The 17,084-nt window shown below is 35.0% G+C and overlaps 1 protein-coding gene across 9 annotated transcripts in view; it reads right to left on the minus strand.

Moving 5' to 3' along the window:
- ZNF148 (zinc finger protein 148) overlaps positions 1-17,084 on the minus strand; it is a 155,761-nt gene that overhangs the window by 47,145 nt on the left and 91,532 nt on the right. For all 9 annotated transcript variants that reach the window (XM_054479706.1, XM_054479707.2, XM_054479708.2 and 6 more), the window contains 3 exons: positions 15,329-15,454; positions 6,287-6,410; positions 4,895-4,978 (listed from right to left, as the gene is read on the minus strand). In XM_054479706.1, the coding sequence (XP_054335681.1) occupies positions 4,895-4,978; positions 6,287-6,410; positions 15,329-15,454 (334 nt within the window). The remainder of the gene's footprint in view (positions 1-4,894; positions 4,979-6,286; positions 6,411-15,328; positions 15,455-17,084) is intronic.

Below are 17,084 nucleotides of genomic sequence, written 5' to 3' on the forward strand. Positions count from 1 at the left end.
TTGTTAAAGGAGAAAATGTCAGCCACAGCAATCCATACTTCTCTGCTTAATACTTCCTTGGCAAGCTCTGTCCATGCCAGTGCAGTCTGGGCTTCAGCAATCACAACGCCAGGAGCTTGTAGTGCACATAACATTCTCAGTTATACAAACAGTACTCATTTCCTTCATCCTCACAAATTAAGAGTTAAACTCTAAGTAGGTCTTTAACATTTTCTTTCATAAGACTTCTCTATTAGAGCTAATTAACTATAAATTAGGGCTTGAAAAACGTGAGTGGAAAACTAATTTTTATCAATAACTGAACCATACTAAGGGAAATATAAAGGGTTACGCTAAGTTAGTCAAGAGTAAATCAACATTCTCTCTAACCCCACTCCATTAGCCCAACTGGTTTACAAAAATAAGAATGCTGTTATTATTCAACTATTTAATATAGCTATTTAATACAGTTGTGAATAAAAGTCATAGTAAAGAGGAAAAGAGGACTGCTGTGTTTTCAGGCATGAAGAACACTAACTTAGATGACAGGTTTTACAGTGTTTTTATATTTTTACAGAGAGAGCTGTATACATCTAAGAACTAAAGGCTTAAAAAAGAACCTTATGGAAAAAGAAACCTAGTGAACATATATAATTCTGAGTGATTTAGTTTTTTCAAAAAATCTCTTCTGTTTTTGGGAGGAGAATCTTTTTTTGTTTGTTTTTTTTTTGAGACGGACTCTCACTCTGTTGCCCAGGCTGGAGTGCAATGGCATGCTCGGCTCACCACAACCTCCGCCTCCCAGGTTCAAGTGATTCTCCTGCCTCAGCCTCCCGAGTAGCTAGGACTAAAGGCATGTGCCACCACGCCTGGCTAATTTTTGTATTTTTAGTAGAGATCAGGTTTCACTATGTTGGCTGGTCTCAAACTCCTGACCTCGTGATCTGCCTGCCGTGGCCTCCCAAAGTGCTGGGATTACAGCGTGAGCCACCGCACCCCGCCGGGAGGAGAATCATTTATAAAAACTTCCCTATAGAAATAGCTTCGTAACATTTTTACTAATTGAAATAAAAAATAAATTATGAAAACTGGCATAACTAAAAAGCAACCATAATTTGTATAACAGAACATCAGGATAGGTATTCTGTGGCTATTTAGAGGAATTTACAAAAATAAAATTAAAAATGGTACTTAAGTTTTTTACTCCTCAATCCCTCTTGGTGATAAGACTGGCACTGGCAGTTTCTCAGAGTAAAATGTTCACAAGGTGAGAAGAAAATAACACAACTATGGATATATGCCATTCTAACATTTATTCTATATATGCATTTTTAAAATAGGCACCTTGGAGAAGGAAAGGGCACATCAGACAAAAGCACTTGATCCACAAGGAAATCTGCCAATGATGATAAATGTTTAACCTTGATATGCACTTGATCAGTAATCCTGGCCCTAAACAAAGTGATCAATTATAATTATCTTCGACCTTAGCCTCAAATCCTCATCTTCTCTCTCACATCCAAAACATCACCTAAATACAGGATCTGTAATATTCACAAAAAAGGCAAATCTCCCATAACTGCCAAAAATAGCAGTCCTGAGGATATTTACAATGTGGCAGTTTTCAGTGCCGTAGTCTAAAGGAATAAAGCTTAAACCAGAATTTCAGGGATCGGCCTCTGGATGAAAAAGTACTCTCCCCTAAAATGGTATTTCATAGACAAGCCCAAATTTAGGAAATGGAATTAAATAATAGCCTGTCTAGAGCACTTTAAAAATTTTTCCTTTTGAAACCAAATCAACGATGTTCTTGGTTTTAATAAGACACACGTTTCTTTATTGTTGGCCACAGCTATCAAGCAAATAATGATTTTTAACCATGTTGCAAAGGGGCAGAGAATGGGCTTGGAGGCTTGAGGGACCAGGAGGAGACAGTACAATGAGACCTAAAGGGAGAAGGAAGGATGTATGGAAAATGGAGCCTTTCAGGGCAGATGGTTTTCACCAACCTTTGAGGGTCAGTTAGGTGACTCGTTACTCATTTGACAATTTAAAAATGGATAAAAATATGGAAAATCTTTTTTAATGCCATAACTATTTAAATGCATTCTTCTAAACTAAGTGCCTACAAAGAAAGAAAGCCTTCACATGGGCAAACTTTAGAGCACTACCCTCCTCCAAAAATAAAAGTCATTTAGAAAATGAAAGGAAGAACAGTAATAACAGAATAATAAATGACGGAGACCTATTTGTGGTTCTAGATATATATTCCCAAATAGGTTTAACAAAAAACATTTTACTGTCTTTAAAAAGAATCTATAAAAAGATCAAGAATAGGAAGTAAAGAAGGGAAAACTATCCCCTTATATCAGTTCCACCTAGCGGGGAGGGAACAATAGGGCAGAATTGATTCTCTCTTCAAAAGAACTTTTCTTTGTTAAGGAACCCTAGTGATTGCTTTGCCCTGGTTCCTCTCAACTCCTTATCTTCTTCTACACTGTTCTCTCTAATATGAGAACTCCAGCCTTTGCTTCTATCACTTTTAGATGCTACTATACCTATCGGAAGGCTAAGCCATAATTGGCTTAGTGACAGAGCAAGAAAAACTCAAAAAGGCACAAATATAACTTTCTGCTTCTAGTCCCATTCTGCATAGCCAGTGATTTCACATGTGTACTCTGGAATCACAGAGGCTTGAGCTGAAATCTTGGTTCCATCATTTATTAGATATATACATTTGGGAAAGTTCCTTAACTTATGTGCACTTCTTACTACCTCCTCATCTATAAAATGGGGATAGTAATAACTCCTGCCTTTCAAGATTAATGTGAGGACTAAATGAGATATTTAACACAGTTTTCTGGTACTTAGTAAATTCTAAATAAATATTAACAACCCATTATACTCTGCTTAAATCCAAGATTCCCCATGGTCTAGTGCAGTTGATTACAGGATTGTGACCAGCACTTTTTTAAAAAAAGAATTCATACACACACACAAAATATCACAGTGCAATGAAGGTAAGCACTGTTTCAAAAATATTTTTTTCAGATACACACCTACCCACACACATATATTCTTAACTTAGCCTCATGTAGCTTTTCCGTGACACCTTCCCTAAAAATGGACAGCACATGTGTCTCTTCCTCAGGGCACAATAGTATCTTGAGAATTTTGTATAAAATTCTACAACACTTAACTGCACTGTGCTTGCTTATATATGTGTTTTTCCACAAGAACGTAAACTCCAAAGAAAGAAACTGCCTTATGTTATCTATTTCTGGTGCTTGAAAATCACTGGATGCTCAATAAATTTTTGTTGAATGAATGAGTAAAATATCAAAACCTACTAGATATTAAGAACACACAAAAATAATCACTTTCATCTGTATCTGATCAGGTTTTATTGTTATATAGGAATTTAAATTTAGCTATTAAGTCACACAAAATCTATAAATTTCTTTCCCCCACAGTGCCTAGTATAGCCCCTTCTAACAAAAAGAGATGAATACATGTTTACTTAAAAAACTGAAATGAGTAATGTGCAAAATGATTGTTAAAAAGTAGAACATCCAAGCATACAGACATGTTGCACAGTTAAAGTTTTTATTTATTTATTTATTTATTTATTTTATTTTATTTATTTTTGAGACGGAGTTTCACTCTTATTGCCCAGGCTGGAGTGCAATGGCGCGATCTCGGCTCACCGCAACCTCCGCCTCCTGGGTTCAAGCAATTCTCCTGCCTCAGCCTCCCGAGTAGCTGGGATTACAGGCATGTGCCACCACACCCGGCTAATTTTGTATTTTTAGTAGAGACGGGGTTTCTTCCATGTTGGTCAGGCTGGTATCAAACTCCTGACCTCAGGTGATCCGCCCGCCTCAGCCTCCCAAAGTGCTGAGATTACAGGCATGAGCCACTGCGCCCAGCCCAGTTAAAGTTTTATTTAAGCAGACCAGACACATTCATGCTTCTTTTTAGGGGCAAAGAAAACTGAAAAAAATGTTATCAGACAGAAAAGGTTGTTTCTATATGACAAACTGTCCTTTCACAAATACTGCAGTTCCCATGAGAACACATCTAAATAACAACACTGGGCAGGTACTTGCTTGAGTACTTAAAACAGAAAAATATGAAGAACTTTAATATTTTCAATATTCTCATATTATCACAATTCTCAATTCTATTCAAATGTAAAATTCAAAGTTATACAAATTTACCAACTCTGCTTTTATTCCATCACAAAAAGCAAAACACTGGAAATCAATTCTAAAGAAACACTTTTCAACATGCTTAGAGGCAACAAAGGCTAAGTCAACAGACTACTAAATCAAAGTTACTTATAAAAGTTGGTTTTACCATTGGCAAAAATAGATGCAAATAAAATGAGACTTAGGTTTTTAAAGTATGTGTTCCTTTATAGTGATCCTCTACAATATTTAATTTCTAAATCATTAATAACTTGACTGAGAAACTGGCAGTTCTCAATTTTTTAAGATTACATGTCTACTGATAGGGTAAGGTATATACATCAAATGGAAAGAAAGAGAATGAATTGTACTGCTGCTTTAGGAGTCAGGAATTTGCTTCCTACCTCAGACTAATTAATGATAATTTTAAGCTTAGTAAACACCGAAGGAAATAGCAATTTCAGAAAATCTTCCTTCCTTTTGTGACTTTAAACATATATTTTAGGTTATTATGCAACTCTATTTCAAAGCAATTTCTTGGACTTGGACATTAAAGTTAAGTCTTAACAGTTAACACTGATTTATTGAAGGGAGAACAAAGATAACCTGTGATTTATAGTCTAAACCAATGGAAATGGCAGCAAGTCACTGCCACTTATTAAAAATTCTTCCCTCTATTTGAAATAATAATTGTAATGAACCTAGTAAGGGTGGTTAACACTCACCAGTATGAATCTTCTCATGTCTCTGTAGCAGGTACTTCTGTATGAAACGCATGTCACACTGACTACATTGAAATGGTTTTTCACCTTAAAATAATTTCACATCCACAAATTAGTTACTGAATAAAACAACAGTTTTTAGTTACTGTTTCTGAGGAAAGAAAAATCTTAGATGCCCAAATTTTGATTTTTAACCATACAAATTTTTGATGTTATTAACAGAATTTTATGTCCTCTCAATTTTTTTCTCAGGATTTAAAAATTCATATTCTCACAATCACATAAAAATGAGATTAAATTTGATCTATATATTCAAGGGGGGAAAAGGAAATAAATAAAACAATTTAAAATTGAATTTTAACATCATGGGGTGAGAAAGAACTACAGGTTCTCACGTGTCTTAAACATCTTTTCTTCCTTTTTATCTGGAAGAAGGTGCGGCCATCCTGTTTTATCCCTAGTTAACCATCCATTTATGCCCTTTTACATATTTTCTTCAGAACCTTCAGAACTTTCTAAACACCCCTTTTTTAAAAGATCCTGTCTCTTCAAACTTTCTCTCTCTGCTGGGGCTTTTCCTTTTAAGGAAAGTATTCTCTGGCCTGCTCTATGCTGAGAAACCTTGTTTCAGTCCTGGAACACTTCTACCTTAGTACTTTCTCTCCTTCCCTTTCACTACACCTCCTTAAAAGAGTAGTCTACTCTAAGTCAAATTCTTCACTGCCCACTTGTGGTTTAACCCTTATACTCTGCTTTCTGAAAAGCTACTTGTGATCTCCTTGCTATTTATTCCGAAGATTTTTTTCTTGGTTCTCTAACCTCTATCCTCCTAGGGCACTGGCACTGTTGGTCACACCCTGCTTGGAATTCTATCTTCTACTAGCTTCTGGGACACTATTTTCCTAGTTCATTAAATCTCCCTTATAACTGTTTTTCTTCCTCATTTCATCTTACATGTCTAGTTTGTTTACCCAAAGGTCTGTCATCTTTAATACTGTCCTCTACAATTTCATTATCTTAGCTATCATTTATTTATATTTGATTTCCAAATCCATGTTTTAAACTCTGCCTGGACATTTTGCACACAAAAAAAATGAACGCTGATAAACAGGCTTTTAATAATACATTCTTTAATCGTTTCTCTAGCTAAATGGAGCACATTAAGCCAAACAGGTTTCCAATTAAGACTATTTAATTAATTTTACACATCCATGCTAATTGTTTTCTCACTTAAGAGTTTTTCCTGGATTCCTTCTGACATTCTGGCCTACAAAATCTCTGATTTGGAATGCCAGATTAGCTATGGTCTTAGGAATGAACGACGGTTACACGAAGATGAAAATAACAAAGATAATAACTTTAATGGCCACAAGCCCATTTTAATTAAAGAAATACCTGTATGAATGAAGACATGTCTCTGTAAGTGATAGTTCGTTCTAAAGGCAGCATTGCAGTGCTCACAAACGTGAGATTTAGGGGTTTTCAAACCAAGTGATCCATCCTCATTTATTGTAAGGATCTAGTTCAAAAAAAAAAAAAAAAGGCAAAAACAAAAGAAATAAGTTTTAAAAACGTAATTAAATAGTAATTTAAAAAAATATAATGCAAACAACGGTCACCACAGATTATGAAATATTTTGTTTTTAAATAATCTTGAAAAGACTATTAGAATAATATTATCATTAACTGTAGGAAAGTACAATGTGACTCAGAATGAGCAAAAATCACTAATAAAACCTTGGAAGCTGGTTAAGTAAGATCTCATCACAGCCTTCTCTGTAATGCTGATGCGTGATGGAGTTCCTAAGTGTTCAGTAAGGGTGAGCACAGGTATATTGTCAATTTCAAATTCTCATATATGCAGGAAAAAAGCCTTTAGCCATGATCTAATATCAGTTGGTATGGGGTTAATTAAATAAATCATGGAAAATGAATACAATTTAATATTATGTGGTTGTGAAATAAAATGACAAAGCTCTCTATATACTTATATGAAAAGCATGTCAGGATTTGTTAAGTTAAAAAAAAAAAAAAGGCAAACTTTAGAACCCAGTGTATAATTTTGCTAACTTTTGTATATAAAAGGTACATATAGGAATATATATTTGCATAGGCATAAAAACTACTTGAGAAGGATATATATGTAGAAGTGTATAACCTTGATTGTGATGGCTGGAGAACTGGGCAGACAAGAGATAAAATGGGAGGGAAGTTTTACACTGTCCACTTAACACATTTTTTTGAACAATGTAAGTGGCTACCTATTACTAAAAAAAAAAAAAAACACTAAGTTTTCAAGTTATAATATGGTAGAATTTATGGTCTGTTTCAGTCTAGGATCACTAAGGTTATTCTAGAACTACTAAATTATTGTTAAACATATTCCTAAGAATATTTGTCAAATAAATAAATTAGAAGTGGGTATGGGGTCCATCTGGGGCATAAGTACTGAATAAGAAAATTATTCAGTACTTATACATTCAGTTTTTTTTTAAATAGAAGTGGGTAAAAAGAAGGAAGACAAGAGACAAAGAAAGCAACCTTGTCTTTCTGGGCTTATTGAGATTAACAGTATTGTGAGCCTGGTCTGGATGGCACCAGAGAGAAACTCACCTTAGGCTGCATGTATTCCAATTTATCAACAACTTGTTCAATGTGCAACATTAAGCTGCCTTTTGGCCAGGCATGGTGGCTCAAGCCTGTAATCCCAGCACTTTGGGTGGCTGAGGTGGGTGGCTCACTTCAGTTCAGGAGTTCGAGACCAGCCTGGGCAAAATGAGGAAACCCCATCTCCACAAAAATACAAAAATTAGCCAGGTGTGGTGGAACACACCTGCACTCCCAGCTACTTGGGAGGCTGAGGATGGGAGGATCATTTGGGCCAGGAGGTCAAGGCTGCAGTGAGCCATCATCATGCCACTGCACTCCAGCCTGGGCAATACAGCAAAAACTGTCTCAAAAAAAAAAAAAAAAAAAAAAAATTGCCTTTCATCAGACATGTGGAAGAGTGAAAATAATGATTCCTTTTTCATTACTGACGAAAGCAAAAAAAAAAAAAAAAAAGGCAGAATATTATGCTGAAGCAGCAAAGAAAACTAGAAGATCTGATCAGGAGGGGTATGGCCAGTGAGAGGGAAACAATGCTGTAGGTATGGGCATACAGAATGGGAGCTAAGAAACTGTCCAACATAGGTAGAGAAATCTGGGAAATAAATACAAAGAACTGTGGAAACTGATTAGGGCCTGCAAACACACAGCTATGACCCCTTCTCAAACCTAGAAAAGGGCAGTAGGTAAGGGAAAAAGGCTTTAATCCTTAAAACATTTTTACTTTAAATTCAAGAAGACAGTTCAGCCTATACTATATGCAGATCAGTGGTAATTATTATGCAAATCATACAGGGCATTCGGATTCTGGGCAAACAGCCAATGTGGTCAACAATGCTTCAAAGTCTATGCACCAAAGTCATGGAAGGGAAACATTTGGCAGGAGAATGCAAGTGGGTGTCACAGCTTCCTGAGGAGAGTCAAAGAAAGTGGAAAGCTTCATCTCTGGGCCAGTCAGTTTTAAATTTTTTCAACCCCTCCAAGTCACATAATAATAAGCAAGTTAACACTGTGCAAAAGGAAAACACACAAAATCTTTTAAAACATGACTCAATATTTTCAACATAAAACAAACAAAAAGATGTTAAATACTTATATAAAATGGAACTAAAAACAAGACAGCACCAGGTATTTTTTTTCATGTATGTTGATAACAAATAAGAAAATCCAACTGCCAAAAAACATGGCACTTCAATAGCTTTCTGTGGCATAGCAACTGCAAGGAAAGTTGCAAATCTTTCCTTTGCAAAGAACAAATCTGGCCCAAGTTGCTTAATGTGAAACGGATGTAATCCTTGACTGTACAAAGCCCTTTTATGAAGAGTTAAGGAGTTCTAGGTCATTGTTTTCTGGCACTGGAGGTACTGCTGCCTTTCATTGTAGATTCAAGCCTTAATTCAAGGTGAATTTTGTGGATGAAACAGCTACCACTGCCTTGTGGATAAACACACAGGAAAATCCAGCTTTTTTTAAGTTCAAAGACTGAAACACCAAATTCTTGGACATTTTATATTTTCCTTACTTTCTTTAGGCCAGAGTAACAAACATCTTTGTTTAAAGGACATACAGTAAACTCATCTTGACTCAGACGAGCATCAATGGCCCTTCCAATTTGTAACCTGTTTTAAATATATCCAACTGATTTTTATTCACCCTTATAATCTCAGTGTTCAAAATGGTATCTGGAGCATAGTGGAGACTCTATACCTGTCAAAGGACCTGGCTGCCTGCTGTCCATAACAATTACTCCTCCTAGCTTACCACTTTATTGTTTTTTAAATTTGTTGCTAAAAGCAATACTTTACTTTTCAACTTTTTAGTCTTCAGGTAACTGAGTAGTGAGAGAAGCGGGTAGGCAAAGAATAAAATCCCTTAGCAGAACACAAATAGCACATTAATGCAGGCAAAATTTTCTTTCCCGGTATAGACTTGCCTTCTTTTCTTGCTCACACCTTTTCAAGATCTTTTAGTAGAATGTGATCTACCAGCTGAGTGTGTTTGCCTTAGAGATTAGCAGTCTTACCTGCAACTGGTTCCATAAAACATTTTTGCTTTTCTTTTTTCCCCAACATATGAACACCATTACAATTGAAGAATTTTATGTTTAAAATTTTAAATTCTAAGATGCCTGCTAGACATCTTCAGATGCTTTATCTTGCCCCTTGTCATTGCTACTTCAGGAGAAATATGGTATATTACACAGACCAAGCAATCAGGCTTTAGCAAGTGGAGAAATCAGTAATACTCTAATTCTCAACACACTAGATTTTTTTTTCTTATCTGTTCAGTAAATTTAAAGCAAGATTTTATAGAAAAAAATTGAGTATCAAATGGAATTTCTCAGTTAATCTGCTTAATCTCATATCCATTGTGACATATTTTCTGTTTTAAGACAAATCTATTACCAGCCAGCTACCTAAATATACACATATGGTAAAGGTTATCTTAAATAATATACCCATTTTCATCAGGCAAAGCCCTAAGGTCTGCCTATTCAAATTCAGAGATTTTTCATTCCATAAGGATCACTGCCACTGAATAAATGAAACCTGACACCCCTCACTGAGAAAAAGTTCTGTTTTCTTAAAAGGCAGACATGATTTTTCACATTCAAACGTGTACTACTAAAATTATTAAAGCATATTTAAACTAAACACTATAGGTTTTTATCATATATTCCTGAATCAATCAAAATCAACTTCGAAGCCACCAAAACTCAAAAGACAACTCAGATAAGAGAGTTTACATTTCTCACCTATTATGAGACGTTCTACTGCAACTGGGGATGGAGAATGACAGCTGTGACAATTCTCTTTACTCTTTTAATCCAATGAGAAATGGAAAATAGTGCAAGTCCAAAGATACACAAATAACAAAGTCACCCTGAGTAATACCCATCATGGCAACTTGACTGTCCTGGTCATCGTTAATAACCTACTCTAACATTGTCACTTTCTTTTCTTCATCAAGATTTTTTATTGTTTCTCAGTACTAGATTTTTCTCATCACCAAATTTCATTTCTAAATGGTAAGCTTTTGACAGCACCAGAACAAGAAATTCACTGTATCATAAGCATGGCACAACAACTATGTTCAGCAAAATGACCCTGGGTTTTAGAAAAAGGCTGTTTCTTCCCTGTTCCCTGAATATTAGGCAAAGAAGTAGGTGATATTTTCTAAAGAAAGATTTACATCAGATTTTTTTTTCAAAGTTAGGGTTCAGTTCTATGGAAAAACAATTTATCCAAGACACATAATTTCCTGGGAAAATTAGATAAATAAAACTCTATTATTTTGCCAATCTTCGTCCTTCATTTTCTTACTATTCCATACTTCCTGTTTGCATCCTCAGTCTTATAATCAGTTCATCTTTAAAGGTACTTCTTCCTAAATCAAGGTAACATGTAGAAGAAAGCATGACAAATGTCTGGTATATCTACTTCTCTGTTTCTTTTCATTAAATTTTCCTTATATTACATAATCCAATCTTAAATCTTTTTAATACCAAAATCTAAAATCTTTTCTGGCCACCAACAATATATAATAAATTGCTGGGAAAGGATTCTCTATATAATTTATAATCTATTTGATGTGTGAAAAGTGCTCTTCCTCAGTTCAGCATAACTTTGAATAATCAATTTTTATTCAGATCACCTAAAGTGTTACAACAAACAACCCAGTTCCTTTCTTCAGTACCTGATGAGAGATCCTGGCACATAACAGGCACTCAAATTATTTGTTGAATAAATGAAAAGAGAGATACATTTCAGAATAAAGAGATGTAATTAAAAATATCCTCTCATTCAGTTACTAAGGAGTTGGAAAAGACCTATATAATATATAAGACCTATATAATATATACAACATGGGATTTAGATAATATTGTTATATTTTACTGAAAAAAATTCTTAGAATTCATTAATGTTAACCCAACGATCTTCCTAAAACCCTTCTGAGATGGAAACTGTTACCTTCTAATTCACATAACAAGTGAATACCAAAGTCCAGTAGTAATACCTCATTTATTCAGAAACTTCTAGTGTCAAGATTTGAAGTTTTCAAGCTTAAGAGTGTAACAGTCACCAAAAACAGACTCAAAGGGGCAAAGGAAAGTGATGTTAAGTGGCCACCCAGATATACAGCAATGTAAAAATGAATAGCATGTCACCAAGGAATGAAAAGTGAAGTGATTATAAGCAGTATAACACTTAAAGTCTAGCAGTGAGGATTTTCAGGGTCAGGTGGGCGGGGGAGAGCCCTAAAATCTCTGTTCTCCTAGAGGGCTTCAACTGCAATACATGACTTTAAAAAATGTTTATGTCAGCTTCAAGACATTAAAAGCTAAATTATGTTCAAATACACTATATTTAAAAGGAAAACACGTTAAAGATTTCCCAAAAAAATGGTGAAAATAAAATGAAATTTGATATTTAAAAGGTGTAAGCTTCTATTATGTAGAAAACTTACTTTCTTAAAACAGCTAATCCCACAACAGATGCAAATAGCTTGACCTAGATGATGTTCCCCAGCTCAGTTACCCTCTTCATCAGGCATGCTGCCAAGTGTATTTAGGCAAATTTCAAGTGTCAAAACCTACCTTAAGATGATCAGGCTTTCCCATTGCACTTAAGTTTTCCAAAAAAAAAAAAAAAAAGACTCAGCTTTGCCATATGAGAAAAGTTCAGAAGGCAATTATTGCTTAAAATCCATGGCAGCTAAAGATGGCATAACAACACAGTACTTTAAGGGAGCCATAGTTACATGGATGTTTATAAGCTCTGATGTTTTTACTAAAACTCTATCACATTAGTTATACTTCTTGTGCAGATCCCCAATCTAATACTACACAATGGTGACACAAACTCAAAATATTCACAATGGCAAGATTTTAAGATTTGGAAAAGGTGCTGGGGAAGAGTGGAGTCCTCTAGGCATAATAAATCATAATTCTTTGAGGAACTTAAAATTGTTTTTAAGGAATTTAAAACAAGTAACACTTACTGATTTACAAACATGGGTAAGTTTCTCTTTCTCTTCATACCAAAGAGCAGAATGAATTACTTTAATGGAAGTTCTGAAGCATAAATTTTTATATACACTCCTGAGAAAATGTAAAATTACTCACTGGTTATATCTTAAAGTTCTAAGACTCCAGACACAAAAAACCCATTCATCTGGAGATGGCAGACCAGTGGTTAAAAACAGTCCACAACTATTCCCTATCCCATTACATGTAACATGCCAGGACAATTGAAAAATAATTGTTCGTTCTTTATTTAAAAAAAAGAAACAAAACAAAACCAGAGACAGAGTTCCACAATGTTGCCCAGGATGGTCTTGAACTCCTGGGGTCAAGCAATTCTTCCGTCTCAGCCTCCCAAAGTGCTAGGATTACAAGTGTGAGCCACTGTACCTGGCCTGTTTGTTATTCTTACACCTCTGTCTGCTGTATATTGTTTCTAGTCACTTCATCTTCCTAAGAATTTCTCTAAAGGGCTACCCTAAAACATTCTCTTATACACACTATACTTAGAATAGGACAACTCTGTCATCTGGCCACTACAGAGGTATATAAATACTTAAATAATACCTTTAGAAATATTCTAAAATGATACATTATAAATGAGTTTATCGCAAATTAGATGAGCAAAACAGCTTAAAGCCTGTAAATACCTAATCTATATTTACAAATACCTAGAACATATCACCAAATACAGGGTCCAACACCCAATGAGAAGATAATCTGGGTTTTAGTCAGAATTTCAAGAAGAGAGTACACTTGAAATAGATACCCCATAGATCAGCAATGAATCCAAAGTAACAATCAATCACTATCACAAATGATTTTAGAAATGATTTTTTACATAAAACCTGGTATTATTCTATATTGGAAGAACTTGATTTGTTCATTAATGTAAAGAACCCCCAAAAATGACATAAATTACTGAGAAAAACATTAAAGCCCCAAGAAAAGAAGTGGACGGAGAGGGAAGAAAAAAAGAAGGGAGAATTTTACAAAACATGAAATATAAAATGCCAACAAAAATTTTAGAAGTTTAGTGTGACCAGAAACTAAAGAAATTCAAATTTAAACTATAATGAGGCTCCCATCTTAAGCAAAGTCAGATACTCAAGACCAGTGAGAATGCAGACAGATACACCTCAGGTCCACTGCAGGTAGAAATGTAACTGGTATAACATTTCTGAAAAGAGTAACATTATCAAGAAATCTTTCTAAAAGTTCACACCCTTTGATCAACAGTGCACAAAGATACATACTCAAACATTTTAAGTGCAGCATGATTTAAAACACAAAAAGGACTACAACTTTCAAACAACATAATAATGTCCAATAAAGCAATCATTAAATATAACATGATCAAAAAATAGATTATGTAGCTAATAAAATGATTACAAAAAACATTAAAAACTTTAAGCACAAAAATTGCTTACATTTCAAGTGTTAAAAATCAGCTAATTTATTCCATATTATACCTCCATATCTATCTGCACAAATTTGAAAAAAGATAGAGAGGGAATACGGCAGAAAATCCAAGTAGTTATCTCTAGGAAATGTAACTATGGGTTATTTTAGTCTCTATGTTTTTCAAAATTTGCTATTGTAGGCATATTTATATATCCCCAAAATAGTGGTATGCTGGCAAATATTTAACCACCAACTAAGGAATCAGGGGCTACAGAAACATTTGCTGATTTCCGGGGTGTAAATATTCACACCACAGCTAATTATAAGCTACCAATGGTTTTGGCAACTAGTTTGCAAATGAAATCTTGCAAGCCAGCTCAAGCTGGCTCCAACACACTAATAAGTCCAAAAGTATACAAAAATATAAATAATAATGATGATTATGATTTCAAACCACCACAAATTTTTAAAAAGCCATCAAAAAAATCATATTACAGTATGATCTTTTTAAAAAGGACTTTCTCACCACATGAGGGAAGAAAAAAATTAGACTTAACTATAAAAATGCAAATATGCTGCAGAGAGTTCAGAGAATTTCTAGGAATACCAAAAATGCTGCATACATTCAGCTATCACTATACTAAAGAGAAAAAAACAGGCCAGGAGTGGTGGCTCAGGCCTGTAATCCCAATACTTTGGGAGGTTGAAGTGGGACGACGGCTTGAGACCAGGACTTTGAGACTAGCCTGGCCAACATAGCAAGACCCCATTTCTGTAAGAAATTCAAAAATTAGCCAGGCATGCTGGCACATGCCTGTGGTCCCAGCTACTCAGGAGGCTGAGGCAGGAGGATCCCTTGAGACTGGGAGACTGAGGCTGCAGTGAGCCATGATCATGCCACTGCACTCAGGCTGGGTTACTTGTTTATTTACTAACCCATTCATTAACCCATAAAATATTTATTGAGGATCTATTATGTCTCCTATTCCAGGCTCTTAGGATACAGCTGTGAACAAAATTAAGTCCCTGCCCTCATGAAGTTTACATCCTATTAACAGGGATCCTATATCTTTTCCTGATGAATAACTGGTATTACATTTTCCTGAAACCTTAATATAAAGATAAGGAAAACTAATACAAATGAGAAGAAAGGGCAATGCATGCCATCTGTTAAAGATATGGAAAAAGAAAAGTTTATTTTTAGACAAGTCAGGAACATGGTAAAAGAGAAGCAGAAAAATTGAAAGCAAGGCCCACCACCTCCATGCAGGCATGCACCCCTTCCTACTAAACCACACAAGACTTTTACATCCGCCTTAGGGTCCAGCCAGGTTCTTGCCTATAGAATTAACCAACAGTTGGAATTAAGAGGTTGTGATTACCACCTTAATATATTGTCTTACTTTTGCGGGAGAACGTTGTTTCCGCTTCTTCTTTTTCTGTAAGTCTACTGGCTCTCTGATTTGTTTTTTGTCTCTCATCAGTTGCTCAGATACATCAGTAAAAGTAATTTCCTGCTTTACACTTATCTGTTTAAAAAAAGAAAAGCCAATTTTAGACATAAATAAAAAGTTCATTGTGACAAAAGGCGATTTTATGTTTAATCCTTTGCTAAACCCACATACAGGTGCTTCCAGAATGATGACCTATGTGTGTGTGTGCTAACTATATACAGTGCTATAGAATTCATTAATAGGCAGTGGGTAATAAGAATTGAGAGTACATAAATTGAGGGATAAACAGATTTTTTTTTAAAAATCTACCTGAGAAAAAACATCAAAGACGTCCTGGGAAAAGATGATCATCAGACCAAGCAGAAGTCAGGAAATCGTAACATCAATTTCATTCCCACATTTAAGGAAACTGATACTGAAGTTAAAAGCACACAAAAAAGGTTAAGGTCCAAAAATCAACATAATACTGGGGAATAAAAGAGGTATTTAGACTTATAGATGGGCTCTGTATTTATAAAATATCAAGTAAACCACACAAAATTCTAAAAGATAATTTGTCAAAAGAAAGACAAATTAACAATGAAAATCTAATTATCTTCATGCTCAACAGTTTTGTCATATGACTCAAGATCTTAGCCAGTACTTTCCTGGGCTCTACAACAAACCATCACCAAATATGTGTTTACAGAAGCAAGTATACTTTTAGGCCACTACACTGTACAAGACATGATGCTAACTACATAATAGAGAAACACTAGAAGAAACATTAAGATTTCAACAATGTTCTTCAATTTTCAGATCTCAATTCTCAGAGTTACTTGTCCTTAAAGAAAGAAAAGAAAAACCAAGGTTCTAAGATCACTAACAGTACTGTCGTCAGTTCTCATCAGATTTGATGGTGTTCAGTCATCCCCTCCTCACTGCTACATTTTCAATCTATCCTTGAAGTAAAACAAGAATCTTAAAACAGGAAACTTTCAACTCAGGCTATAAAATACAGTAAAGATCCTTGAGAATAATTCAGTTAAGTACAACGTGCTAATGGCTACATTTTCAAGAAACACACTAAAAAGCATGGTGTAAAAGATGATGAACATCTTACAGATTCACAGTGTAAAGGTGGAAAACAGCTGTGTAGAAGAGGTTCACGAGAAAAATGCAACCTAAGCCAGGAATTTCAGACTGACAAAATAAAAAGTGGAAGTTCTCATGAATTCCTGAAATGCAGGCCATGTGAGAATCACAAATCAAGAACCCTGGTACAAAAACATGATGTAAATGATTATTTATTTAGCTAGTAATTCTACCAAGTTACAGAAGGGTACAGTGACGACTCTTCTGGCTTCGTTGGTATCAATTATTTTGAATACAAAATAGGATGGTAAAATCACCACCTACAAGACTTGGGAATACAGACCTCTTATCACCTCTGAAGTGATATTTACTGAAAAACAATAACTGGGAATGGGTATGAGACAAGAAGAGATAACAGACTATGTAAGCAGCTGTGGAATTTCTCTGCCCTATTTTGAAGGAGTACCAAAAAGTAGTACAAACATTTCTGTCAGCGTGTAAATTCCAATAAACCATGGAAATGTAGCATGTGGCAATAAAAAAGAGGAACTCTTTTTAGCAAGTGTAAAGAAGAGTGTAAGATAAATTCATAAATAAGTTCTGCTGTTAACTGCCATTCACAAACCAAACA

This window comes from Pongo pygmaeus, chromosome 2, assembly GCF_028885625.2.
Source record: "Pongo pygmaeus isolate AG05252 chromosome 2, NHGRI_mPonPyg2-v2.0_pri, whole genome shotgun sequence".
Classification (NCBI taxonomy): domain Eukaryota; kingdom Metazoa; phylum Chordata; class Mammalia; order Primates; family Hominidae; genus Pongo; species Pongo pygmaeus.